The sequence below is a fragment of the Canis aureus genome, chromosome 2 (genome assembly GCF_053574225.1).
Source record: "Canis aureus isolate CA01 chromosome 2, VMU_Caureus_v.1.0, whole genome shotgun sequence".
Taxonomy (NCBI): Eukaryota; Metazoa; Chordata; class Mammalia; order Carnivora; family Canidae; genus Canis; species Canis aureus.
In genome coordinates, this window is record NC_135612.1 from 26391536 (window position 1) to 26418156 (window position 26621).

The following is a 26621-nucleotide window of genomic DNA, read 5'->3' on the forward strand; positions in this document are numbered from 1 at the left end:
ATATAAGAAGAGAGTCAATTATGATTATGATTATGGAACACTGTTTGTAGTGGCAAACAGACAACTAAAACCTGCAAGCTGTCTGTCCATTAAAGTGAGAAGGGTTGTATCAAGTGGGCACATTCATACAGTGGAATATTCCGCAGCTATTAAAGAATTAGGTAAGACTGCCTCCACTTACCCTTAACATCTATGCCATATTTTTTAGGTTAAAAGGAAAAACTACTTGCAGAGTAAGGAGTATGAGTGGTTCCAGTTTTATAACAGTGTAAATATATATGCATTTGCATATATTTATGTGAACAAAAAGTACCAAAAGTTCTTCATACTAGTTATTCAAACCACTAAAGAGGATTATGTCAGAGTAACAGACTTGGAGGAGGCAGATTATTAGTTTTTCTTAATAGAACTCTTTATTGTGTCACTTGCAAAAATAAGCTATATAATTTTATGGCTAAAAAAAGTACCAGGCTAAAACGTACATCAACTGTGAAGTGTGTTAGAAGTCCAGCTTTTGAGACTGTATCTCTTGACTGAGTTTTCTGCAAGAATGGGGCCATCAGGGCAGGGTGATGGCTCAGTAGCTCAGCGGTTTAGCGCCGCCTTCGGCCCAGGGCGTGATCCTGGGGACCCGGGATCCAGTCCCATGTGTCAGGCTCCCTGCAGGGAGCCTGCTTCTCCTCTGCCTGTGTCTCTGCCTCTCTCTCTGTGTGTGTGTATGTGTGTGTGTGTCTCATGAATAAATAAATAAAATCTAAAAAAAAAAAAAAAAAAAAAGAATGGGGCCATCACATGTGTATTTGAAGAAAGCTTCACAGGGGATTCACAGGCCCCTGCTGGGTCTGGGAATCTGAGCCTTAGCAGCTCCATCTCTAGAAGGGCTTGAGGAGACCTCCCCCCAGGTGTTGTGAGGGTTAACAGGCTGCGGTGAGCACTGACTACATGCCAGGCCCTTCTCCCTTGATGACCCTAAGGGTCTGGGAGGGTTACTACTCTCTTCCAAAAGCCAACCCTGATTATCCCAACCAGCACTGGTCCACCCCTTCTCTGAATGTTTGTTCATTTTAGCTTATGCTTTTAGCATTTCAAGTGTTTCATTTAATTGTTTTATCTGTAAGCTGAGAATAAGCCTACATTTAAGAAGGAAACCACTGCATACATTCAGATCCACTGAACCTGCTCCGAAAACCAGCATCTGATTTCACTAAATGGATTTAACCACCTGGGCTCCTAAGTTCTTCTCCAGACCCCTGTTATATCAGGGGATCTTGCCCCCAGGTGAACTTTCGCTCTGCCTTTCCACTTGGGATGTCCTTTCCATCCCTGCGTGCCCAAAGCTTTTTTATTTTTTTTAAATTAACATTTATTGAACTCCTATCATGAGCAGGCACCATGTAAGGAACCTTACAAACAGTGTTTTCAGTCTTTGCAACAATCCCGACAAGGAAGCATTATTTTGTAGTTGGGGAAACAGAGGCTCGAGAGAGGTTGGGTGACCTGCTCCAGGTCTAGGGTAGGTTGAAAGAGCTGGGATTGAAAGCTACGTGTGTCTTTAGCCCTGAATTTGGGATCCTTGCAAATTGCAGCACCTCACTGGCAGCCCTGCACTGACCAGTAGTTGGAGGGAAAGCATCTGTGATTTAAGACCTGGGAGTGGGATTCCCTGGGTGGCTCAGTGGTTTAGCGCCTGCCTTCAGTTCACGGCCTGATCCTGGGGTCCCAGGATCGAGTCCCACGTTGGGCTCCCTGCATGGAGCCTGCTTCTGCCTCTGCCTATGTCTCTCAAGAATAAATAAAATCTTAAAAAAAAAAAAAAAAAAAAAAAAGACCACAGGACCCTGCCCTCAGACTCCCCAAGACTTGTAGAAATGCATTTATCAAAAGAGCTCCCAGGCACAGGAACGTCACCTCAAAGCAGGTGACTCCGCAGAGTCCCAGAATATTACAAACCATGCCCTTTCCTTGTCCTCAGGCTCCAGAGGTAGCCCAGATATCAGGGTTTCTCTGTCCACCCCACTGGGCTATCAGGTGACCACCGTGCCTGCCAGCCATGCAGGGGATGCGGGGCCAGCCTGCCTTGGCTGCGGAGGTGGGCCATGGGCTTGTCTTCTCTCTCCGCCCCTCCTGTGCCCTCCCTTATGCAGCAGTAGGGATTGCAGGGATGAGGAGGGCGGTGGTCTCTAGCCCTCACCCCATAGAAACCGTCTGCCTGTCTCCTTAACCCCGAACACCTCTAGGGCTCCTGATTTGAAAAGCACTGTTTATAGCACCGGGGATAAAACCTGGCAGAGATCCTGGGCTCTGAGACCAGCGATTGAGTCCCGCAGTGGGCTCCCCGCATGGAGTCTGCTTCTCCCTCTGCCTGTGTCTCTCTCTCGCTCTCTCCATTCTCTGTGTCTCTCATGAATAAATAAAATCTTAAAAAAAAAAAAAAAATCCTGGGCTCCGAGCCAGGGAGGTTTCTATCTGGGGGAAGGTCTCAGCAGAAGGCAATAATATTATGTTTGTTGCTACTTGCCCTCTCCATAAAAAACCAAGAAACCAGCATATGAAGGCTTTTGGTTAGAGTGCCCAAGAGCCATCTCTCCGGCCTAGGTAGGCATACTGGGAGTCTGGGACCTGGTGGAAGAGTTTTGTCTGGTTCTGTCACTTTCTAGAATGTGGAGGCCTTGGTCTGTCACTGCCTCGATTTGGAGATTCCTGGTCTCCCTGACTGTCCTGGAGCGAGATGTCCCGGGTGCCTTTCTGCTGACTCAGAGTTATTCCTGGCCGGGCCAGGCGCCGCGTCCATGTGTTTGAGCTCCTTGGGGCTGGAGGGCAGTGGAAGGCCAACGGGAGGACCACGTGCCAGCTTTCCTTCCAGAAAGTCACCCCAAAACAGAGGACATGCTCGGGGTTGGACCAGTTCCACAGAACACTCTGAACAGATTCCCATGATGTCAGTCCACCAGGCCAGCAGCAAATGGCTGTCCCCTCCCAATTCTCCCAGAGGGCACAGGGTTCGAGTTCCCTCACCACCTCTAGATATCCTGGCCACCTCTCTTCCATTCCGCAAGTAGAAAGTGATAAGCACGAGGTACTGCTGGTCCTTCCCCCCCAACCAGAGGCCTCTCCTAGGGCTCCTGACAGGGTGGGGTCATGGCCACTACATGCTCCTCTCTCGCAGGTAAATGGTTTTCAAGGAAACAGGAGATGTCTGGTCCTGCGAAACGCTGTAAAGGAGTGGGTGCCTTCTCCCCTGCCCAAGGAAAGGGATCTGTGTGGCCTCCGGCAAGGGTGGCCGTGCCCTCCCACAGTCACCTTCAGGCCTGGCGCCCTGCAGGGCTCTGGCTCAGTGGGCAAAGGCGGCCAGGGGCTCCTGTACGCTGCGGCAGCGATGGAGGCCCAGGGCCTTCAAGGCAGCCGCAGGCTGCTCCTGCCTCTGAGCACCAGGGCCCCCTCCTCCTCACCCCACCTCCCACCCTGTGGTCTGCTGGACCTTCCTCAGGCACCTCTTTAGGGAAACTGGCGGGGCCCAGGGCCCATTCCCTAAGGATCTAGGACTCGATCATGGAACTGGCAGGGTCCGAGGATGCAGGGGGCCCTTGTGCCCTTCGCTGACACGGAGCCTCGGCCCACAGAAGGGTCAACTCTAAAAGCTGGGTTTGGGGGAAAATCACCTTTAAGTGCGGAGGAGGAAGTGGATCCCACACAGCCAATAATACCCAGGTAGCCTCCCAGAGCTGCTGGGCCGGAGGCCCCCTGCCAAGCTCCCGGCGGGGGGGGGGGGGGGGGAGGGGGGGGGAGGGAGGGCTTCTCCTTGAGCCCAGAGCAAACAGCCCGAGGACACGGGCCCAGCCACGGGGCTGTGAGAGCGACAGGAGGAAAAGCGGCCCAAGCAGCATCACCTTGTCACAAGGGCACGAACCGGCCTCACGGATTCCCCTGACCCCAGGGCCGCCGGACCAGGGCGTTTGGTTTCCGGCGCTTCTCGCTGTCACACCCGCCGGGGCATTTGGAGGCAGACGTGTCCCCCACCCAAGGGACCAACCAGGGCTGACAGCAAGTCCCCGGGAGCCAGGCGGCGCGCGAGCAGGGACGAGCCCCCTAGGGCCGGTGGCGCGGCGCTGCCTCCCGCCTCCTCCGGGGGATTTCGGGCACCTGTTGGGCTCACGGTCGGTGACCCCCGGGGCGAACCTCTGGCCACACGGCGTCAACCAGGTGAGCCGGGGTCCGCCGCTGGCTTGGGCGCCAGCTCCTCGGGAGGGACGGCCTTCCGCGTTCATCTCCCACTTACTTACCCCAGCTCACGGGGCTGCACCTGCGTCGATGCCGCTGAGGTTGGAAATCGTTCCCAGAAACCAGTGGATTAGCTGGAGGTCGCGGGCCCGAGCTCGGGGGCATTTCGAGCTTCCGTCGAGGCATTCCCGAGGGCAGGGTGCCGACCGGGCAGCCCACGCGCGGCGGGGCCGGGGCGGGTCGCCGGCCGGGAGCCCCTCCCCCCCCAGCGGGGCCCGCGACAGCCGCACCACCGCGGTCCCACCCGTCCCGACCCGCGCCCTGCGGGAATAAAGTCGGGTTTCGGGGCCCACTGACCTCGGAGCCGGAGTCCCCGCGTCCGCTGCCGCGACAGCTGAGAAGAGTGACGGCGGCGGGCGGCCCGGGCCGGGACAGGCGGCGGGCGGGGCGGGGCCCTGGGTGGGCCGGGCCTGGGGTGGGCGGGGGCGCTGGCCAGGTGGGGGCGGGGCCTGGGGTGGGCGGGGCGCCGGGCAGGCCGGGGCGGGGCCCTGGGTGGGCGGGGGCGCTGGCCAGGTGGGGGCGGGGCCTGGGGTGGGCGGGGCGCCGGGCAGGCGGGGGCGCTGGCCAGGTGGGGGCGGGGCCTGGGGTGGGCGGGGCGCCGGGCAGGCCGGGGCGGGGGCGGGGCCCTGGGTGGGCGGGGGCCCTGGGGTGGGCGGGGCGCTGGGCAGGGCGGGGCGGGGGGTGGAGCGGGGCCTGAGGTGGGCGGGGCCTGAGGTGGGCGGGGGCGCTGGGCAGGTGGGGGGCGGGGCATGGGGTGGGCGGGGCCCTGGGTGGGCGGGGCGCGGGGCAGGTGGGGGCGGGGCCCTGGGTGGGCGGGGCGCGGGGCAGGTGGGGGCGGGGCCTGGGTGGGCGGGGCTCCGGGTAGGGCGGGGCGGGGCCCTGGGTGGGCGGGGCGCTGGGCAGGGTGGGCGGGTTGGGCGCCGGGCGGGGCCCTGAGTGGGCGGAGTGGGGCCCTGGGCAGGTCGGGCGGGGCGGGGCCCTGGCGGGGCGGGGCGCTGGGCGGCGGATCCCGAGGCTCGGGTCGGCGTCGGCGCGGCCCCGCGGTGCCCTTGAAGCCCGGGCGCGGGCGCGGCCCCTGGCGCTGGGCTCGCTGGCGCCCGCCCCTCCGCGCGTTCTGCCGCCTGCGCGCTCGGGTCTGGAGGCTGCGGCTCCCGGCGCTCTGCCAGGTTGTGGGCGCGCGGCTCGGGCTCCGGGCCCGGCTTCGTGGCCCTGCGCCCCCTGCAGCCCCACCGGGCGGAGGGCGAGGCGGCTGGCTCCCGAGAACGACCCCGCGCCCCCAGCCGGGGGCCGAGACGAAGATGCTAAAGCTGCCTCTCCGCGGCTGCCAATCAGCCGGGGACCTGATGTCCTTCCAACCTGCTGTCTGCGGCCTGGATTCCGGGGGCAGTGGCAAGCACGTTTGCCTTTTTTTTTTTTTCCAAAGATTTTATTTATTTATTTATTCATGAGGGACAGAGAGAGAGAGAGGCAGAGACGCAGGCAGAGGGAGAAGCAGGCTCCACGCAGGGAGCCCGATGCGGGACTCGACTCCCGGGCCCCAGGATCACACCCTGGGCCGAAGGCAGACGCTCAGCCCCGACTCCCCGGGCCGCCGTTTGTCTTTCGGTCGGAGCTCTCTGCGGTAGCCGGTAGCCGGCGGGACGACTTCACTTGCAATCTCCACTAGTTTAATGTGCGCAGAAAACCCTGCAGGCCACTGCCCTGCTTAAAAATAGCCCTCCTTGGGACCTGCGCCCACCAGAAAGGTTGCCTGTAAATAGCAGCGACGCAAGGGCACTTGGGCAGCAGCCCTGACATTTCAGAGGGAGCTGCCTGGGTGTCTGGCGACTGTCACGTACCCGGCTTCTCTGGCCAGGTGCACATCACCAGCTGGTTCCTTTCCCTTTTTCTCCGGGTCCAAGCCCGAGCCCAGGAATAACCTCCAACCTGGAGTGGTTCTCTTTCAGAGCTCCTACTTTGAAGTGTGACCCAAACCAAAAATAAGTATCTTACCTTTGCATGGGGTTACTGACCGGGAGAGGGCGTGAGGGGGACTTTCTGGGGTCTGGAAGTTTCCTGATTTTAGGGTGACCATATGGGTGCATACATGTGACACAGGAGAACTGGGTTCTTGTCTCACCAGTGGAAGAATGAATCTCGCGGACAACGGACAGTCAGCAAAGGAGGGAAGTTTATTTATTTTTTTATTTTTTTATTTATTTATGATAGTCACAGAGAGAGAGAGGGAGAGGCAGAGACACAGGCAGAGGGAGAAGCAGGCTCCATGCACCGGGAGCCCGACGTGGGATTCGATCCCGGGTCTCCAGGATCGTGCCCCGGGCCAAAGGCAGGCGCCAAACCGCTGCGCCACCCAGGGATCCCAGGAGGGAAGTTTATTAAGCCGAGATAGAAAGCTCAGAAGCGAGAGGGGTCGCGACAGATCTGCCACTGAGGGCTTTCTGGCCAACTTTTTATTGAGAACTAACCAGGAAGCCCACAGCCTGGAGATTTCTTTGTGCTTTCTTGAGTCATTGATGTATGGCTGTTTTGGGGTCTGCTGAGTTCCTGTGATTGCCTGGTAACCATCAAAGGGAGATACTCCCTAACATTTTGGAGTTAGGAAGCCAGGTTTATGTGTGTGGTTTTTGTTGTTGTTGTTGTTGTTGTTGTTTTGTTTTGTTTGTTTTGTTTTAATCTTCTTTGTTTTTGCTGCCTTATCTCTGTTTCCTTGGGATGGGTAGGAGCCTGATTCTGGGGCCTTTCGGTGTCCTTGGGATTTATGGGAGCCCAGAGGTTTATGGGAGCCTGACTCTGGGCCTTTTTCTTATCCTTTCCTGACTAACCCCATCTGTCCCAACTTCATATACGTAAAAATTCCTCAAGCTGCACACACAAAAGTCAAGCCCCTGCCTGTGTGTTGGTCATACGTTGGTTAATACATACGCTATCATTTTGGTCTAGCTTGTACTGAATCGAAATTTTTACAAAGCAATACTTATCCTTTCTACGTATGATTTACTCAGATATTTTCTAACCTCTTCTATGTTATTTCATTAAAAAAAATTACAGATTGGGACCAACCAAACAGACTGCATGATCTTCTAGGGGTCGGAGTTCCCAGTATGCAAGTTCTACCATAAAGGGCCATGGTCTTTCCTGTCTCTGGGGGCCTCCCCAGCAGAACAGGCAGCAAGCTGGAGGTCTCTGGGCTGACAGCTGCTCAGCAAGCTGGGCTCTGTGGGTTGGGGTAAGGGAAGGTGGAGTGAGGGGAGTTTAGGCCTATTTCTTCCTAAAGTAGCTCTTTGGCGGGCACACTGTTTCCAGTCATTTCAGGCACCAAATGAAATAAATCCAGTGACCCTGAAGTAACCCAGATCCCAAACCCAGAAAATGACGAAGCTTTGATGAGCATGGAAATGGAGAATTTATAGAATGGCAGTTACAATGAGAAACCCCTCTTCTTTGTCTGTTTTCCCCAAGTCCCTGCTAAAGGACATTTGGTGCTCCCCCCTCCTCAGCCCCTCCCCCCTTACCCCAACCCCTCATCTCTTACAGGGCAGTTTTACATTAGTAAGTAAGGTCAGAAGAGAAGTGGGCATGTTGCTGAGAAAAGGGGGTGCTGACTATCTGTTGGGGACCTGGCCATCTTGAAGCTTATGAGCGGATTGGCAAACCTCTACAAGGGACTCAACATAATTCCACAGTTCCAAAAATCCCTCAAACATGACCCTGTTATATGTCATTTATCCCTCTCTCATCACTGCCGACTCTCTTCCAAGTTCGGGGGTTCAATCCACACCTGGTAGCCAGTGTGGCCACGTGGCTGACTCTCGTCATACAGACAGGAACGGAAGTGAAGCATGCCACTGCCCTAACACTTGCATTAGAGGGAATCAGAATCAGTCCTGGGCTTATTCTCTTTCTCGTTCCTGAGTCCAGGGCTCTGCATGTGGCGGCGGGCAAGCGCAATGCTCTGCGGGACGGCCAACTCATAAGTTAAGAAGAACCTGGGTTCCTGAATCCCCACTAGCCTGATGGCTCATTTCAGAATTGGAAAAGAAAGCCAATGAAGCAGAAGACACCCAAAGTCCTCCTTCCCTCAGTTCTCACTTGTGGGTGACAGCTGCACCATGCTCTCTTTGGCTCGAAACGTTAGCACGACTTCATGTACTTGACATAAATCCACTTGGCCATTGCAGTAATTCTGAGGACAGATAGGCGTCTTATTTCACAGGTGAGGAACTTAGCCTCAGTTGGCTCAGTAGCCCATCCAAGGTCAGAGTGATGGATGGGCCATGTCCCCCGAGCACTCGGCCTGTTCATGAGTATCGAGCTGCCATTCGATGAACCGAGCTGTTTGGGCAGCAATGAGTTCTGTGTGCCTGGGGGTGGTCAAAGGTGGTCAAACGTGGGCTGGGGTGTCACAGGAAAGGTTCAAGCACTGAAAGACAGTGGGACTCAATGACCCTTGATATGTTTTCTAAGGATCCCCCCCCAATCTCTGATATTTTAGTGCCTTGCAACATAGGCTTCTTCCAAACTTTACTTTCTCCTGAACTTTAGAAGTAAAAGAATATCCGAAGAAGCCCATTGCTACAAAGAAGGCAAGGTAGAAAAATGCAAAAAGAAATCAATGAAGAGACTAACGAGATTTTCGAGAATCAAGAAAGGCAAAATTTAATTTGCATATAGGTATAACCCACACCCCACCTGGCAAGTGTTAGGCCACGGCACAAACCCCTCTGTCAGAATCACAAATGTCAGCAGATTTGCAGTTACTGGACACAAATATTATGCTCCTCAAGGTAACACACGGGTCTGTCCATCACACACACACAAATAACAAAGAAATACATTTAAATAATTCTCTGCCAAAGAGAGCTGAGGATGGTAATCATGTTACCTCACATTTGGACAGCACATTACAGTTTACACTCTAACCCATGTTGTCCTGATGACAGCCCTGTGAGGTAGGCAGCACAGGAATCAAGATTAGTTCCGTTTTGCAGATGAGGAAATGGGCTCAAGGAGGTTTTAGCACTGGCCTAAGGTTTCCCAGCTTGCAGGTGGACATCTGGGTCTTGGACTCAGAGCTAGGGCACCTCGGCCAGCTCTTTCACAACTGCTTTTCTAGGGAAAAACGACATGGGCTGTGCAAAAGACAGTAGCTCAACATCAAGTAGATCTCTTCTTTTTCTTGGGCAGATGAGATCAAGTACAATCAACCCTAATGTTAATTTTAGGCTGTGTGGCAGCCAAAATGAATAATTATCTCAATCATCATCCATGTGTTTATACCTATAACAAAATGGTTGTTTTCTACTCTTTCTCTGCCCTGCCTTAATTTTAAGTCACCCACAGCCATGGAAAAATGACACTGTGATTAGATTTCATTGACTCAAGTCTTATTACCAGGATTCACATAGTGGCGTTGTAATCAAGTCACTATCTAAACTTACAATCTGCTCTCTTGCTGAAATGAAAGTGAATTGAGTTCATTTATTCCTTCTGGCTGTGGACATTAGCCTGGCTTTATTCTCTAGCCATAAATAACATATAATTTATTCCACCATGTAATATATATCCCATATATAGTATATCCCATTTCAAGAGTAGTAAAAAAAATGATAAACTTCACAGGTTGGATTTTAAAAGTCTTTAAAGCAAAGAGAAAGTTTTTTGTCAGGGGGAATAAAATCGAACTTTAAAAGAAAAGCTAAATAAAATCCTTTATTTTAAAATAAAAGTTAATGGGGTGGGGGAGAATAAGCCCTCTATCACATTATTTTTTTTAGTTGAGAATTTAAAAAGTGGCCCAATCATTGCCAACCCAAGGCTATATGTTTTATAATATGGTGAGAGAAGAGGTGCTAGTCTGTCATCATATACTCCAGAATGGATTCTCTTCCAAGTTATCCAGGTTCTAGGAGTTTCATTTGTTTTTAAGCAGTGCTTTAAGATTAAAAAAAAAAAAATCTAACAAACAGTGCTGGGGGCTTTGTGTGAGAGCCACTGGCAAATATTGCAACAGTAGTTTAAAATTCTCTCTTTAGATTCCTTCAGAGAAATGCTAAGGAAAAGTGACAACATTCTACTTCATGCCTAAATCTGTCACATAATATATTGGCTTAAGTAAGAGATTTGTCCCTGCAGCAAAACTGGATGTCTTAGCTAATAACGAAAGGCATCCCCTAAAAGTCCCAAGGTAATTTCATTGACAGTACAAAATGTGGGTATTCAGCTGAAAGCATGAAATTGGCTTTTTTACTTCTGATTTTCTAGGTTAATTTTGCAATAATATAAGAATTTGCTATTTGGTTGTTGGGGGCTGACCTGCCTTTGAGTCTTAGAAGTGGGTCTCATATAATGGAATATAGGCAGACACAGCTGGGAGTGCACAGTGCAACACTAAATACACACTTGAAAGGCAGAAGAGGATGGGTGCCTTAACAATCAAAAGCACTACAAGTTGCTCTTGGCGATTTTAAATGTGACCAAACTGAGGTTTTTTAGAATGCACATTCTTATCCCAGATGGTACAGAAATGGTGCAGGTCATCAAAAGGAGCACCCCTGGAGGTAGAGTTCTCTCTCTTGCAGTTCCAGCAAGGTTTCGGACTCTAGTAAGCAGGAGGGGCGTGTAATTCAATAAAACACTAAAGGTCATCATAGCAATTGATGGTTCCTATAGCTGACCACTGGGGGCGCTTACAACATTCTACAGGAAAACCCCAGAAACCTTTGTCACTGGGTTGAGGAAACCTGGGCTCTCCGAGAAAGGGGAGGAGCATTTGGAAATTCCTCGGTCTCTCATTTTTCTTTAGTAAGAATGGCTGCAGTGCCCCTGGAACATTTGGGTCAGAGAAATAATGGTCCAAACTTCCCGGGAAAGTGCACACAGAATGACCTCTTCGCCCCTGGGAAACTTTGGGGGGCTTCAAAGCAGAGCGCATGGACCTTCCCACATGTTTGTTTTGCCTGAAACTACGATGTGTGTGGTGCTGTCACTGATTTTTCCTGGGCTTAGTCCACCTTCCAAGACTGTGTTTTTGAGCCAAGAAAGTTAACCTTTATTTTCCTTTTCTTCTGCAAGACCTTGAGGTCTTGCAGTTGACATGTATTAGTTCAAACCCTCAGTTTGTGAACACTGTGAAATAAATTGCACGTTATGCAGTTAGGATCCAGACAACCCATGCTTCTTATCATGCATCAAGATGCATCAACCTCTTATTTGAAACTAAAGAGAACAAACAAGCAACTTTTAAAAAAAAAAGAAAGAAAAAAAAGAAAAAAAGAAAGCATTCATTAGTAACCCTCCTGGGGTTTAGTGCTACACTGTTGGCTAATATGAGCTATTGAAAATATTTTTTGGAATGGTCTTCAAATATTATAAATAGTTTCTTTTACTTACTTGGTATCTCACTAGATAGTTATGTACAGAGATGGCCCTTACCATGCAGGAAAAATGTACATTTTCCACTTCTATGGTACATTAGGAACGCTAGTGCTTCCACTGGGTCTTACGAGCCGGCACATTGAACGTATTAGGCAGCCGTTAGTTCTAACAAGAGAATTAAAGTGCAAAGAAGGAGGGAAAACAGCTAGACAGGTCAATTTTTTTTTTCACTGTCAGCATCAATATACTTCATGCCTCCAAGAGAAACCAGCAGGTGCAATAGGCTCAGGTACCAAGAACTCTGTATTTTGCTGTTTCTTCTTGTAAAGCAGAGCTCTCCCTGAGAAGAGAAGAGGGAGGTGAACGCGAGATAGCCCTATTTCTGCAACAACCATCAATCCTGGAAAAAGCCGCCTCACCTCCCGGCCCGGGCAGCGGCGACCCCTGCACTGCGTCTTCTGATGCAAGCGCTGTTGAGCGGTGGGTCCCCGTCCCCCCACACATGGAATGTGTTCCCTCACGAGTATCCCCAAATTGAAAACCAAGGATGACCGGTGCAGGACCGTCTACCAACAGCACACGGACGTGTGGGTTTGCAAGAGAAAATCCTGTTGAACAACGTTCTAGAAAATACAACCGTATTTGCAGTGAGCGTAAAAATGGTTTGTGCAAATCAGAAAAAAAAAAAAAAAAAGGAGAGAGAGAGAGAAATCCGCCTTCACCGTGGGGAGGGCAGGGGGCAAGCGGGGAGGTGCGGGGCCGCGCCTGCAGCCAACCGCGGCCCACGCATGCGCAGTCCGCTCCCTGCCCTCGGTCTCCCCGGGCCTGCTGCCTCCGGACCAAAGCAGCAGTTGCAGGCGGTGCGGCTCCTCGCACGTGAGCTCCGAGGCCCCGAACCATGCACGTGCGGGACGCCGGGGCTGCTCGAGCGCCGCCCCGCAGACGGAGCCTCGGCCGCTCTGGATGCTCCTCGGGAGGCAGAAAACAGAAAACAGCGGAGGCGGCGGGCGGCCCGCGGGGGCGGGGGTGGGGGGTTGGTGCTCGGCGCGGCGCCCCCCGGAGGAGCGCACCCTCGGCTCACCCCCCACCCCCCGAGTCTGCAGCGTCCGGCCCCCGCCAAGGGCCGGGGCTTCGCGGGCTGGAGGGGGCCTGGGTGCGCCCCGAGGAGGGAGGAGGCCGCGGGGCGAGGCATGCACGGTGCGGGCGGCCCAGCCTCAGGCCGGGAGCCGGGGCTCGATTTTGAGGGACAGTTCGTAGAGCGTGTCTTCGTCTATGATGAGGGCTTTGTCGAGCAGGTACTGGGTGACCTGGAGGAACAGGGAAACGCCGGCCGTGGGCTCGCTCCGAACACTGTCCCCCGAATGCAGTCGGACACAACTCCACATGCCCCCTCGAGCATTTAAAAATGTTACGGGATTTTTAAAAAAGAGATCATGAATATATTCTCATTGGAAAGAAAAGAAAAAAAAAGAGGAAGGAAGGAAGGAAGGAAGGAAGGAAGGAAGGAAGGAAGGAAGGAAGGAAGGAAAAAGATGAGGAAGGGGGAAGAAGAAGAGGAGGAGGAGGAGGAAGAAGAAGAAGAAGAGGAAGAAGAAGAAGAAGAAGAAGAAGAAGAAGAAGAAGAAGAAGAAGAAGAAAGAGGAGGAGGAGGAGAAAGGGAGGGAAAGGAAGGAAGGAAGGAAGGAAGGAAGAAAAAGAAAGAAAGAAAGAAAGAAAGAAAGAAAGAAAGAAAGAAAGAAAAAAGAAAAGGAAGAGGAAGAAGAAGGGAGGAAGAAAGAAAAAGAGAAAAAAGAAAGTTGAAGGGGAAGGAGGAGGAGAAATGGAGGGAAAGAAAGAAAGAAAGAAAGAAAGAAAGAAAGAGAAAGAAAGAAAGAAAGAAAGAAAGAAAAAAGAAAAGAAAAAAGAAGAAAGAAAAGGAAAGGAAGAGGAAGAAGAAGGAGGAAGGGAGGGAGAAAGAAAAAAGAAAGAGAAAGAAGCCGAAGGGGAAGGAGGAGGAGGAGGAGGAGGAGGAGAAAGGCAGGGAGGGAGGGAAAGCCAGCCACCATACACGTCCCATCCTCTCCCAGCTCCTAACCCCAGGCACTTCCCTGAAGAGGCGCCACTGCTATCATGTGGTTTGCATTCTCTTTAGATCCTACAGGTACTTACAGAAACCTGTTTTCCCCTTGTGATCCTAAGGTACATCTTACTCTGCTTTCACATCTTCACTGTGAGGCAGGGAGAGCTCCCCACGTCGGTCCACAGAGTGTGAACGCTGTGCGGCACTAATATGTGATCCACCAGTTTAGTCACCAACTTTTTATCGAGAGGGGTGTTTGCTCTTGACATTTCGCTATCACACAAAGTGACAGTAAAATCCTCGTTAGCACATTTGCTTGGTGCTCACATGGGAATGTTCCTTGGGGACGTGCATTCACTTCTAGTGGACGTGAGAAGTGAAAGGAAAGGAAATGACACTAAAATAAGAATGTTGGGGCCTGGTGTATTTCTGTGGAAATAGTTCTTTACTTTTATTGAGCTAAAACTTACGTAGGCATAGCTCATGGTCCGCTCAGCTTTACGTCCATATCACAGTTGGACAACCCCCTCCCCCAGGAAGTGCTCATTCAGCTTCCCTGTCTGCTCCCAGAAGCGGCCATGGCTGTGATTCTATTACCACGCATTAGTTTGGTCTACTCGAGAATTTGGGGGTTTTTTTGTGTTTTTCTCTTCTTTTTTCGAGAACTTTATAGAAGCAGAAGCATACAGTATGTACTTGTCTTTTAAGAAATATTTTATGTAAAGTCAATTTGCCGACATATAGTATAACACCCTACAGCATGTACTTGTGTGTCTAGCTTCCTTCACCCAGTGTGCTCTTCCGAAGTTCTTTCAGGCTGTGACAAGTATCACAAGTCTGCCCTGTTGTTGTGTCTCCTGTGAGACACACAACATCTGTCGATCCATTCACCTATTTATGGACCCCTGGGCTGTTTCCAGTTCGGGGCTATTATTAAGAAATGCTATGAACACTTCATACAAGACTTTCAGTGGCCATGTTGTCATGTCCCCCTGGATAAATACCTGGGAGGGATATTCCTGGGTCATCAGATAGATGCATATTTAATGTTTTAAGAAATATCCACAGGACACAGGTTTCTAAAGTGGATGAACCATGTTATTCTCGCCAGCAATGTAGAAGAGTTGTGGTTGTTCAGTTCATCAATTTTTAATTCTAACAGGTGATGCAAAATAACCTCTGAAACTGCAGTACCTGGTATTATTGTGCACAAACTAATGTTCGGGATTTCCAGTATTCTAAAATTTTGTTTATCTATAAGGTGGAAATGATGCCTCATTATAATTTGTGTTTCCCCTTCTCACTAGTGAAGTTGAGCATTTAAAAAATATTTATTGGCTAATTTTGTTTCTTATTCTGTGAGTTCACCTGTTCATAATTTTGCTGATTTTTCGACTGAGTTGTTTATATTTTCCTTACAGACTTATAGAAAGACTTTTATTCTGTCTCTTTGTTTCTACGTATTACAATTATCATCTCCTAGGTGTGCCTGGGTCACTCAGTTAGTTAAACATCCAGCTGTTGATTTTGGTGAAGAGCTCAGGGTTCTGAGATCGAGCCCCTGGTCAGACTCTGTGTTGAGTATGGAGCCTGCTTAAGATTTTCTCTCTCTCTTCCTCTCCCTCTGCCCCACCCAGCACCCCACTCTTGCTCTCATTCTCTCTCACAAAAAAAAAAAAATTTTTTTCAAAACAATCATCTCCTAGTTGACTGGTTTTATTTTTGCTTTTAATTTTTTTTTATTTTTTTTTATTTTTTATTTTTTTACTTATTTATGATAGTCACAGAGAGAGAGAGAGGCGCAGAGACACAGGCAGAGGGAGAAGCAGGCTCCATGCACTGGAAGCCCGATGTGGGATTCGATCCCAGGTCTCCAGGATCGTGCCCTGGGCCAAAGGCAGGCGCCAAACTGCTGCGCCATCCAGGGATCCCTATTTTTGCTTTTTAAATAATTGCATTTTGTCATACCAAAGGTTAATTTTGATGCAGCAAACTTATTCAAGCTTGTGTCTTACAGTTCATATGTTCTGTATTTAGGAAGATCCTTCAAATCTAAAGGTTGTGAATATTTTGTACTATATTTTATGCAAATAATTTAATATCTGTTTTTATATTTAGGTAATGAACTCATCTGGACTTTTTTTGCATGTGTGACTTATCAGCTGTAGAGCCAAAATTCCTATTCTTTTACTTGACTGGTCAATTTCTTTCTGGCACTTTCTTTAAATGCCTCCCTTATTCCATATTAGATTTTCATATAGACAAAATCCGCATCTGGACTACATCCCACTCCACTGAATTTGCATTCTTATGCCAATGTAGTCCTGTTTTATTCACACAGCTTTAGGAAATGCCTGTGTATCTGGTAGGAAAAGCTCTTATTTTTTCCCAAAAAATCCTTGTCTTCTTTTTTTTTTTTTTTTTTTGGCCTATCTAAGCTGACTTATGGGTTTCACAATAAGTTTGTCAAGTTCCATGAAATAATAAGGAAAACATGGCTGTGAGTTATATGTGAATCTTCTGTACTACCCTCTCAATTTTTCTGTAAAGCCAAAATGATTCTAAAAAATAATACCTATTTAAAAAAGAAAAAGGAAAGAAAGAAAGTCCAGTTGTGGCTGGAACAGAGGAAGAAGGGGGGTACATGATGTGAGATACATCCTGAAAGATGACAGGGGCCATATAATCTAAGACTTATGAGACACATCAAGACTTTTTCTTTCTTCATCCTAAGAGCAATGAAAAATCTATGAAATATTTTATGAAAGGGACATTTTCCTCTGTGTTTCAGAGAGTTCTATCTGACTGCAATCTGTAGAATGGACTTTGCATTCTAGAGTGAATGCAAGTAGACAGGTAACAGATAATTGGTGGCTTGGACCAGGGTGGTGATGGTGTAGACAGGTTCATGAGAATATAGAATATACAACAGATAGAACTTGAAAAATTGATGTTCTTTTTGCCTGCCTGCTTGCTTGCTTAATCAGAGTTGCCAAAGATTTGTCTATTCAATTGGTCTTTTCTGTGAGTCAGCTTTAGATATTATCAATCAACTTAACCACTGTTTCTAATTCATAAATTCCCACTGTTTCTTTATTAGTCCCCTTAACAACCACATGATATTACCTTTGGCTGATGGTCTATTCGATAGCAAGTCTGCTGGAATTGGCGTATCTCTCTGATGATGTGTGATATCTAGTAGAGAAACAATAACAACAAAAGCAAAGAAAAAAAATATTTCCTTGTATCACCACACATTCTTCCTGGCCCTGCTCACAAGTAGGCAAGGGCTGACTCCTCCCCACCCCCCGCCCCGGGAAGGGTCAGAGCCCTGCCCTATCATTTTCTATGCCCAGCCAGGGCTTTCTTGCCCTTCAATGAGCCACGTGAAATGCAGCAAGACACTGAATTCACAATCAGAGGAACAGCTGGCACTGGGTGTGCCCTCAAGTTCAGAGGTGGCAAGCTTGGGGCATTACTGTCCTTGGGCTCCTTGTTTCTATCTTGGCGCTCAGAACCTGGTTGTCCAGCAAGAAGCCTTCCACATCTGTGTGTCTCGTCTTAGACAGTCGTCCCTGGAGCTTTATTCCCCGCCCCTTTGCCCAGGCTGCAAGCTGAAACAACCCTGCTGAAAATCACTTCAATCAGCCACAGCAGATTAATTAAACCCAGTGTCCCTTATCCCCGCTGCCTCAAAATGCAAAAGCAGTGACCTCCCTGACTAAGCCTCTTCCCTATAAGCCACTGGAATCGCTGCATCAGGTGGACGATGAAATTATCACCTACCATTCTCATTTTGGAGAAATTAACGAGGCCTTCCTCAGTAAAGTTTGGTGTTCCTTCTTCAATAAAGGCCAGGTCTGTCAGGTACATCCCCAGATAAGGAACAGCTGGGGGGTTACAGCTGCAAAACCAAGAGACGTTGTTCTCAAGCTCATTCACACAAGCAGCGATTCCCCTCCCCTGTTTTACAGGAAGCAACTATGCTGCTTCAATCCTGAAGAATAAAGCCTTGTAATTCCGTCTTCCCAAGCATACTCATGATATTGAGTTTCCAATACATCTCACAACAGAATCTAATAGAAAATTACAGCCCATATCTTACAATGTGCTTGAGACAGTGGCATGTTCAAACAACAGGATGTCTTGCAGACAAATACAAAACATGTGCTTAGCAGTACTTGTCTGCAGTACTTGTAACCTGGCCATACTTCTCCCAGGAGTAAGAGCATGCAGGAAGCTTAAAGAACTGGGAAGAAAAATCAATGTGGTTAGAGCTTGTAAAACTTGTTTTCTGTTTTGGTTAGTATTTCAATGTTTTACAAGGTAACATTTCAATATTTACAAGATGATATTCGATGTTAATGGATATCCCCATTGTACTCTAAGGCGATGCCTTCTCTTTTTTTTTTTTTAGGGGGTTACCTTGGTCTTCTCAGAGTCAAGAGTGAGGACACAGACTTTTGAACCAGAGAGAACTGGGTCTGAGTCCCAGCAAGAACACTTGCTAAGTGATGCTGGGCAAACTATGCAAACCACAGTCTCCTCATTGTGTTTAGGTTAATAAATACCAAATCAAGAAACTTTTTATAGTAAAAGATGCTTTTATTTTGGAGTAAAAGCTGATGTTATTTTCTTCTTATTTGGGATAGTCTGCATGCCACGTGTCTGTTTACAAGACAATTACTGTATGCATAGTATTTCAAATATAAAGAAAAATCAGGAAAATACCTAGATGATGGAAGTCATTTCGCATTTTTTTTTTCAAGTAGGAGGTAGGCCACTATTTGTATACTGTATACATTTTTAAAATATATTTCTGAGTTGTGAATAACTTAGTAATTGAGATAAACATACTTTTTAAGGGTTTCTCTGAGATTTTTAAATCTTCCTTCAGATGAAACGGTCTTCTGAAGCTTGTCCATTAGAGCTTTTGTCTAGAAAGAAACAAACGACTTAGCATGTCATAAAAATACTCCTGTGATTTGACAAGATGGGTAAGTTACCAAGTTACCTCAATTCCCTTCTACAGTTGCAGGTGCTGATACCTTTGTCAGACTGTTGTGATATGATATTATTTTCAAAATACAGACATGGGGCATTATCATCTAATTTGATTGATTAAAAAAAAGAAGCATGTGAAGAAGAGAAATTGACTACACTGCTCATTTAGTCAAAAAGAGGAAAATGAAAAATTGCAATGCATGAGAAATTTAGAGATTTAAAGACTTGATAAAGCACATGTTGAATTACGGAATCTTAAAGGAGAGGTTTCATGTCAGGTGGTTTTCATGGTGAATCTTTTGGGTGTTAATTTCCAAATCATCAAAACACAGATTTGGTTGCTTGGCTATCTTCTGCTACAAACCCTTTGTTTTGTGATCATCTTCATCAACTTGTTAGAAAAGTTTAAGTGACATTTACCAAGAAATAAAACTGTTGTTGATATTGATCTGGAGTTTCTTCCATGGACATGAGAGAATGGTAGGGTGGCCCTTGGGGGTGATGACGCATTCCTGGTAATACCGATGCCCGGGCAGGTTGGCAGGGAAAGGCACCTGGAATGCCCAAGCTGCAACACCTCAGACTAATTTGCCTCAATCTGGAGAGGAGCTGCATGCTTCACAAGAGCTTTCAGAATGACTCAAAGGGCTTCCTTCTCCATCCTGGTTCCTGAGGACTCTGAAAGAAGACAGCCAGCAAGGCCTGGCAGGGATGTAGGTGTGGGGAAATGGGATGGGGCTGGATAGGCCTCTTGCCAGGCCCAGAGCTATCCTTGGGGAGAAAGAAGCTGCAGAAATATAGTCTGTCCTATAGTCACAGACCAAATTTGGTGGACTCCAGACTGCACATTCCACCAGGCCTTCTGGATGTTTCCCAGACAGGACTCAGATCGGAAGAAGAGACAGCTAGAGAGCAGATGGTATGATGAGAGTGTCTGAAGTGGAACTTATCTACAACCAGGCACTACCTATGGTGACTAGACTGGGGTCCTAGGCCCTGGAGGATAGTCCCTCACTCATCCTAAAGCCACATCAAGTGACACATACATGTGGTTGAAATGGTATATTCTATTTAATGCCTCTATCGGAGTATATTCAATTTTGAAAAAAAAATAATTTGGATATTAGTCTTATCACCCTATTCCATCATCAGTTATTCCTAAAGCCGCATCGTGTCAAAGACATGAATCTCACTTAAGTCAACCACAGGAAAGTCCTAATATTTTCCTTTCTTTCCTCAAATGTTTCTTTAAACTCCAGTTAATTGACATTCAGTATCAGGTGTAGAATTCAGTGATTTGTCACTTACATACACTACCTGGTGCTCATCACAACAGGTGCCCTCCTGAATGCCCATCACCTGTTTAACCCATCCCTGACTCCCGCCTCTACTCCAGTAACCCTCAGTTTGTGCTCTATAGTTAAGTCTGTTCTCTAGTTTCCTCTCTTTCCCCCCCATGTTCATCTGTTTTGTTTCTTAAATTCCACATATGAGTGAAATCATATGGTATCTGTCTTTCTCTGACTGACTTGTTTTCCTTGGCATACTCTCTACCTCTATCCACGTCATAGCAAATGGCAAGATTTCATTCCTTTTTATTGCTAATATTCCAATTTAGTGTGTGTGTGTGTGTGTGTATAGTGTGTGTGTGTGCAGTATATATATATACCGCATCTTCTTTATTCATTCATTAGTCAATGCACATTGGACTCTTTCCATAATTTGGCTATCATAATAATGATGCTGTAAACATCGGGGTGCACGTATCCCTTTGAATGGGTATTTTTGTATCCTTTGGGTAAATACCTAGTAGTGCAATTGCTGGATCAGAGCCCTAATATTTTCTTTTTTTTTTTTTTAAGATTTTATTGATTTATTCATGAGAGACACACAGAGAGAGAGGCAGAGACATAGGCAGAGGGAGAAGCAGGCTCCATGCAGGGAGCTTGATGTGGGACTTGATCCTTGGACCCCAGGATCATGCTGTGGGCCAAAGGCAGGCACCAAACCGCTGAGCCACCCAGGCGCCCCAGCCTAATATTTTCTTAAAGATGATTTAAGAATCTCTTGGTATCAACTCAGATGAAAAAAATAGGGGGAGGAGAATTAAAGAGAAGGCAGAAGTGTGACTTGCTGATCTTGATGAAGTGTGACAATATCTATGACAGGAGAATATGCTCTTTGTATCCTGTGCCCAACAGCTAAGGCTACCATCGCTTTAGGAGGAGGCAAAATCTAGCCACAGCAGGGGCATCAGTGTCCAGCTTTTAGATTCTGAAATAGCTGCTTGAAGCCCGTTTTAAAAACAGTATCCTAGTGGTACCTGTGTGGCTCAGTTGGTTGGGCGTCTGCCTTCAGCTCAAGTCAGGATTCCAGGATCCTAGGATTTAGCCTCTAGTTGGGCTGCCTGCCCTGTGGGGAGTCTGCTGCTCTTTTCCCTCTGCTACTCCCCTCTGCCCCTCTCCCCTGCCCACACTCTCTCATTCTCTCTCAAATAAGTAAATAAGATCTTTAACAAAAATTAAAACTAAAAATAGTATTCTAACACCCATTCATCATAAAATCTCTCAAAAAACTAGGAAGAGAGTAGTTTCCTCAATTTTATAAAAGCATTTACAAAATACCTATAGCTAGCACTATCCCTAATGGTGAAAGACTAAATGCTTTCCTCATGAGATTGAAAACAAGGGAAGAATGTCCTTTCTCACCACCCTTATTCAACATAGTATTAGAAGTTTAGCTAGAGCAATAAGACAAGAAAAGGAAATAAAAGCATATGAATTGGAAAGAAATAAGATAATTCCTAATTTACAAGTGACAATTGTGTATGTAGAAAACCCCAAGGAATCTACAAAAAAAGCTCCTAGAACTAATTAGTGAGTTCAGCAAGGTTTTCAGCAAGGTTGCAGACAGAAGACCAACACACACACACAAAATCAACGACATTTGAATATATTAACAACGAATGTGTGGAAACCAAAATTAAAACCACAATAACATTTAAAATTTCTCTAAAGAAAATGAAATATTTAAGACAAAAATCTAAAACATTTATACAAGACTTACATGCTGAAAATTTCAAAATGCTGATTTAAGAAAGCAAAGAAAGCCTAAAGAAACGGGGAGACAGATTGTGTTTGTGGACTGGAAGACTCAACAGAGTAAAGATGTCAGTTCTCAAATTGACTGGTTTAATGAAATTCCAATAAAAATGTCAGTAAAGTTTTTTAGACATAATTTTTTTACTAAAATTTATATGGAAAGGCCTTCCTTGGGGCCTCTCCACCTAGAGCAGCTAAAATAATTTTGCAACAGAATAAAGTGGGATGGATATAGAAAGAACTCCCAGATCTCAAAGGTAAAAAAAAAATCCAATTAAAAAATGAGCTGCAGACATTTCATTGAAGAGGATAAACAGATGGTAAACCACCATATGAAAAGATGTTTAACATCATTAGCCATTAGGAAAATGCAAATTAAAACAATAATGAGATATCAAAATGGCTAAAATAGAAAACAGTGATAACACCAAATGCGGACAAGAATTTGGAGAAACTGGTTCACTCATACTTTGTTGATACTAGTATAAAATGGTACAGTCACCCTGGAAAAGAATTTGACAGTTTCTTATAAAACTAAATGCACAATTACCATATGATCCAGCATTTGCACTCTTGGGCATTTATCCCAGAGAAACAAAAACTTACAGTCACACAAAACCTAGATGTGAATGTGCATAGCAGCTTTATTTGTAACAGCTCCAACGGAAAACAACCCAGATGTTCTTCAAGGGGTGAATGGTTAAAATGTCCTACATTTATACCATGAGTACTACTTAGCAATAACAAGAAACTAAGTATTGATACATGAATGGATCTCAAGGGAATTTTTTAAAAGCAATCTCAAAATGTCACATACCATATGATTCCATTTATATAATGTTCTTGAAATGATGAAATTTTATAGAGATGGAAAATAGATTTTTGGTTGCCAGGAGTTAAGGAGGGGGCAGGCAGGAAGTGGCTATGACTAAAAGGGTGGTGGCAGGAGGGATCCTGGTAAGAACACCGTGTTGTATCTTGACTGCTAGGGTAATACAAGTACATAAAAGTCAATACAGGCACAAATGAGTATATGTAAAACAGATCGTCTGAATAAGGTTAGTGGATGTTAGCAATGTTAACTTTGTGATTGGGATGTTCACAGTTACATGAGAGGTTGCACTGGGGGGCACGAGGTGCCAGATGCAGGGGATTTCTATTATTTCTTCCAAACCGTATGTGAAGCTACAATGATCTCAGCATAAGAAGTGTTGTTTTTAAAACAGTACTTATAAAAGCTGTGGCTTTTATTTGCAAGGTCCAAGACTTTGTTCACAGACAAAAGAATTTGCCTCTGGTACCAGCAGGATGTGAAGGAATCTAGAAAATTCTCCCAGTGCCCTTTGAGAGGGCTAAGGTAGTTATCTACTGATGAAGAGTTAGCCTGCCCACCAGGCATTACCAAGGGCAGGGCAGCCTGTAGGAGAGGCAGGACACACCCAGCTCGGAGGAGCCAGGGAGAGCCAGGGAGGGCCCAACGGGAGGGGAGATCAGCTAAGCCACCCTGTTCTGGACAGGCCAGGCAGGAACACACATACAACGGGCACATGCAATTCACAGCAGCCTGCACCCAGTGACCAACCAGCAGAAGACTACAACAGGAGACCAGTGGGTGCATGTGAGCTCCCAGAAGCCCAGAGGAGCCCTCCCCTCAACACCCCCCAACACCTGGGAAGAAGGCCGGGAGAAAGGGCAAAGGGGAGATCGTGATTTCATTTGAATCTTAAAAATACTGAATGAAAACGACAGGCATGAACAAGCTGAGTCTAATTAAAAGAAAATTGGGATCCCTGGGTGGCGCAGCGGTTTGGCGCCTGCCTTTGGCCCAGGGCACGATCCTGGAGACCCGGGATCGAATCCCACGTCGGGCTCCCGGTGCATGGAGCCTGCTTCTCCCTCTCTGCCTCCTCTCTCTCTCTCTCTCTGTGACTATCATAAATAAATAAAAATTTAAAAAAAATTATAAAAGAAAATTAAGAACGTTTTCTGCACACCTAAGTCATTACGACAAAACTTTACTACATAAATCACCAAAGAAAACAACTTAAAAAAGTGAACACTGAGGCCCTATGGCATTTCTTTGCTTACTTTGGGGAGAAAGAGTGGACCCGCGGGACATCGCTCCGTTCATTGGAATCAAGGTGTCTTCCCTCAATCAGGAAACAACTCCTGACTATCAACCACACCATTTGAGGCTGTCCCCCTATATGTTTTGCTTTTATTTTTTAAGATTTTATTTGAGAGAGTGTGTGCACCTGGGTACAGGTGAGCAGGGTAAGGGGCAGAGGGAGAAGCAGGCTCCCCACTGAGCAGGGAGCCCGATGTGGGGCTCAATCCCGGGACCCTGGGATCATGCCCTGAGCCAAAGGCAGACCTTTAACCAACTGAGCCACCCAGGCACCCAGTGCCCTGTGTATGTTTTAATGCATGTTTTGGGTTGCATTTGTTTTTCAAATTAACCAATTAGAAGGGCACATGAGTGGCATCAACGAAGTGATAAGAACGCAGTAATTACCCACACTGGCCCCTTTCTTTGGCAACTGAGCTGCTCAATTGAGTTAATTATTTCCTAATTAGTACTGTTCCTCTGGGCCTCTCCTCTCCGCAGCAGGCTGGGTGGCATGCAGGCGCTCACCTGCTTGGACACCTTGGCCCAGGTTCTCTTCAGCCGGTAGATGGCACTTCTGTTTAAGGCTGAGGTGATCTCCAGCACGCCGTTGTAGTTGTGCAGGCATCGGCAGATGTCCGCCACGGCCACCCACTTCTCTATCGCGTTGGCCCGCGAGCTGACGTCCGCATAGTTCATTATCTGGGAGGCCACCAGGTTACTCATCTGAGACAATGGAAAAGCCAAGAGACGCCAGCTAAGAGCCAAAGGAACGCATTCAGGCAAAGTGCCTAATTAACCATAGAACTGTCAGGAAAATAGGTGCCGAGAGGGATGGAGATCAAAGTTCCTATTTAGATACCAACCTTCTTAAAAGACTAAAGTGTGTGTGGTAATAATAATAATAAGAAGAAGAAACTAATGGGAATCTGTTCATCCTCGAAGCAGACAGAGGGATTGTTTGGCATCAACGTGTTGGGGGACCAGGTCATTTTTTTAATCAGTAATTTTGATGCAGGAGTTATTTCCAGTAATCACTGAGGAAATGGAAAAGAATGAGCTAACCCCTGAGGAATGGCAACCTTCATGGGTTATGGGTTTCACTCCTTGGAGCCTCTCCACATGTTTCTCCGCCCCTGACACGTGGGGACCAGGAAGCCCCACTTACTTCTTATAAGAAAACATATTTACCCCCAGTCAAATCAAACTCTAACCGGATCCGCTCTCAAGCCAGACACATTTAGGGACAGAGGAAGAGATAACACTTACTCCATCTTATCTCACTGGATCTTTTTCCCACCAGAGTTAATAGGACCTATAGTTTCAAGGCTAAGTACCATAATTCTATCAGTTGAAACCAAGAGAAAAAGAAGCAGCTGGAGCAGCTCAACACTTAGAATACAGAAAGGAAAAGAACAGTTGAGGGCTGATTACTAACAAAGGGAACGCAGGGTCTGTAATCTTATATCCATACACTTTATTTGGCAAATATACCGATTCTCTGACCATTCCATAGGTATTTCAGATGTCTCAGAATTATCACTGTACATATTCATTAAAAAATTATTTTGTGTTGAGCACCTAGAATGGAGTAGGCATTCTTTAGGTTCTGAGAACAGGAAAAACAAATAAATCAGCATCCTTGACTTCAAGGTACTGAGCCTAGTTAGGTGGAAAGGTGAAGGGAGGCAGACACAGACAAGTATCATGTAGTGAAATACAAAGCTAAGTCTGCATGGAAGATTTGAGGACCTGGAGATAGCAGGGGGCATCTGGCTAGTAGAGAGGAGGCTTCCAGAAAGAGGTCATCCCTGCACTGAGTCCTAAAGGATGGGCACGAATTAGCCACTGCTTTCCATTAAAGGAGAAGAACATTTGGAGAGGGACAGAGGTAGAAGGTGAGGTGTAACAAAGGACCTGGCAGTTGTCTAAGGAGCACAGGGAAGCCTCGAGACAGACACAGATGCCCAGTAGGCAGGGCTCTTGTTGGCCATGTTGAGTAGCTAGAACTGCATCCTGAAGGTGAGGGGAAGTCACTGACAGGATTTTGTCATGAAAGTGTTATAATCAGTCTTTCAGAAAAGTTATTTCCGTGACACTGTGTGAAGAATGGGTTTGGGGGCAATGAGATGACTGTGGAGATAGTGATGTAGGAGCTCCTGGAGAAAGGGTGAAAGGTCAAGTCGAGGTTATGGCAGTAGGAAAGAAGAGGAACAGAAGGGTCTGGGGCATATGTAGATTTAGAGCTCACTAATATATTGAGGAGTGAGGTGGGGTAGGTGACAGAGAAGGGGTCAAAGATGACCTTTAGATTCTGTGCTTGGGTGAGTTCGTGGTCTGGGCCACCACGAAAGACTAAGAACATAGCGTAAGATGAAGAAGTAGGCTTGGCAGGTCCAGGAGGTACTAATGCTGAGTTCCATTTGCAATCTGTTGAAGGCACGGTGCAAGTAGCCATCCAAGTGGAGACGTGAGGGTCTGGAATCTGGGATGAAACTTATGATTTGATTATCCATTGTATCGCAAGTGTATGGATGGCACAGACCATAGACAATTTTTTTCTGCAGCAGGGGCTCTGCTTCTCAGACAGTAGCCTAGAGGGGTCATGCGTCCTGTCCTTTAGGAATGCGAGAACATTCATTCAGTAAATACAGACTCTGCAAGTACCCTGCACAAAGCACCGTCTTGGGAATCTACA

At 47.2% G+C, this 26621-nt stretch overlaps 2 protein-coding genes across 4 annotated transcripts in view; both read right to left on the reverse strand.

The window, feature by feature from the left end:
* Window positions 1-4692, reverse strand: part of CKMT2 (creatine kinase, mitochondrial 2) — a 31673-nt gene extending 26981 nt beyond the window's left edge. Inside the window, exon 1 of one of the 2 annotated variants that reach the window (XM_077866431.1) lies at window positions 4576-4692. Coding sequence is in view for 1 of the 2 variants with exons in the window: in XM_077866421.1 (XP_077722547.1) it covers window positions 4281-4383 (103 nt within the window). In the remaining variant the exon portion in view is untranslated. Of the gene's footprint in view, window positions 1-4280; window positions 4399-4575 lie in introns of those variants that run through there. The other variant, XM_077866421.1, reaches the window with a different exon arrangement.
* A 4216-nt stretch (window positions 4693-8908) lies between these two features.
* The window catches only part of RASGRF2 (Ras protein specific guanine nucleotide releasing factor 2), a 240834-nt gene continuing 223121 nt past the window's right edge, over window positions 8909-26621 (reverse strand). The window contains exons 23-27 of one of the 2 annotated variants that reach the window (XM_077866482.1): window positions 24452-24649; window positions 18569-18648; window positions 17498-17615; window positions 16838-16906; window positions 8909-11992 (exon numbers count right to left, since the gene is read on the reverse strand). In XM_077866482.1, the coding sequence (XP_077722608.1) occupies window positions 11867-11992; window positions 16838-16906; window positions 17498-17615; window positions 18569-18648; window positions 24452-24649 (591 nt within the window). In that variant the 3' untranslated portion in view covers window positions 8909-11866. Of the gene's footprint in view, window positions 12960-16837; window positions 16907-17497; window positions 17616-18568; window positions 18649-24451; window positions 24650-26621 lie in introns of both variants that reach the window. The other variant, XM_077866488.1, reaches the window with a different exon arrangement.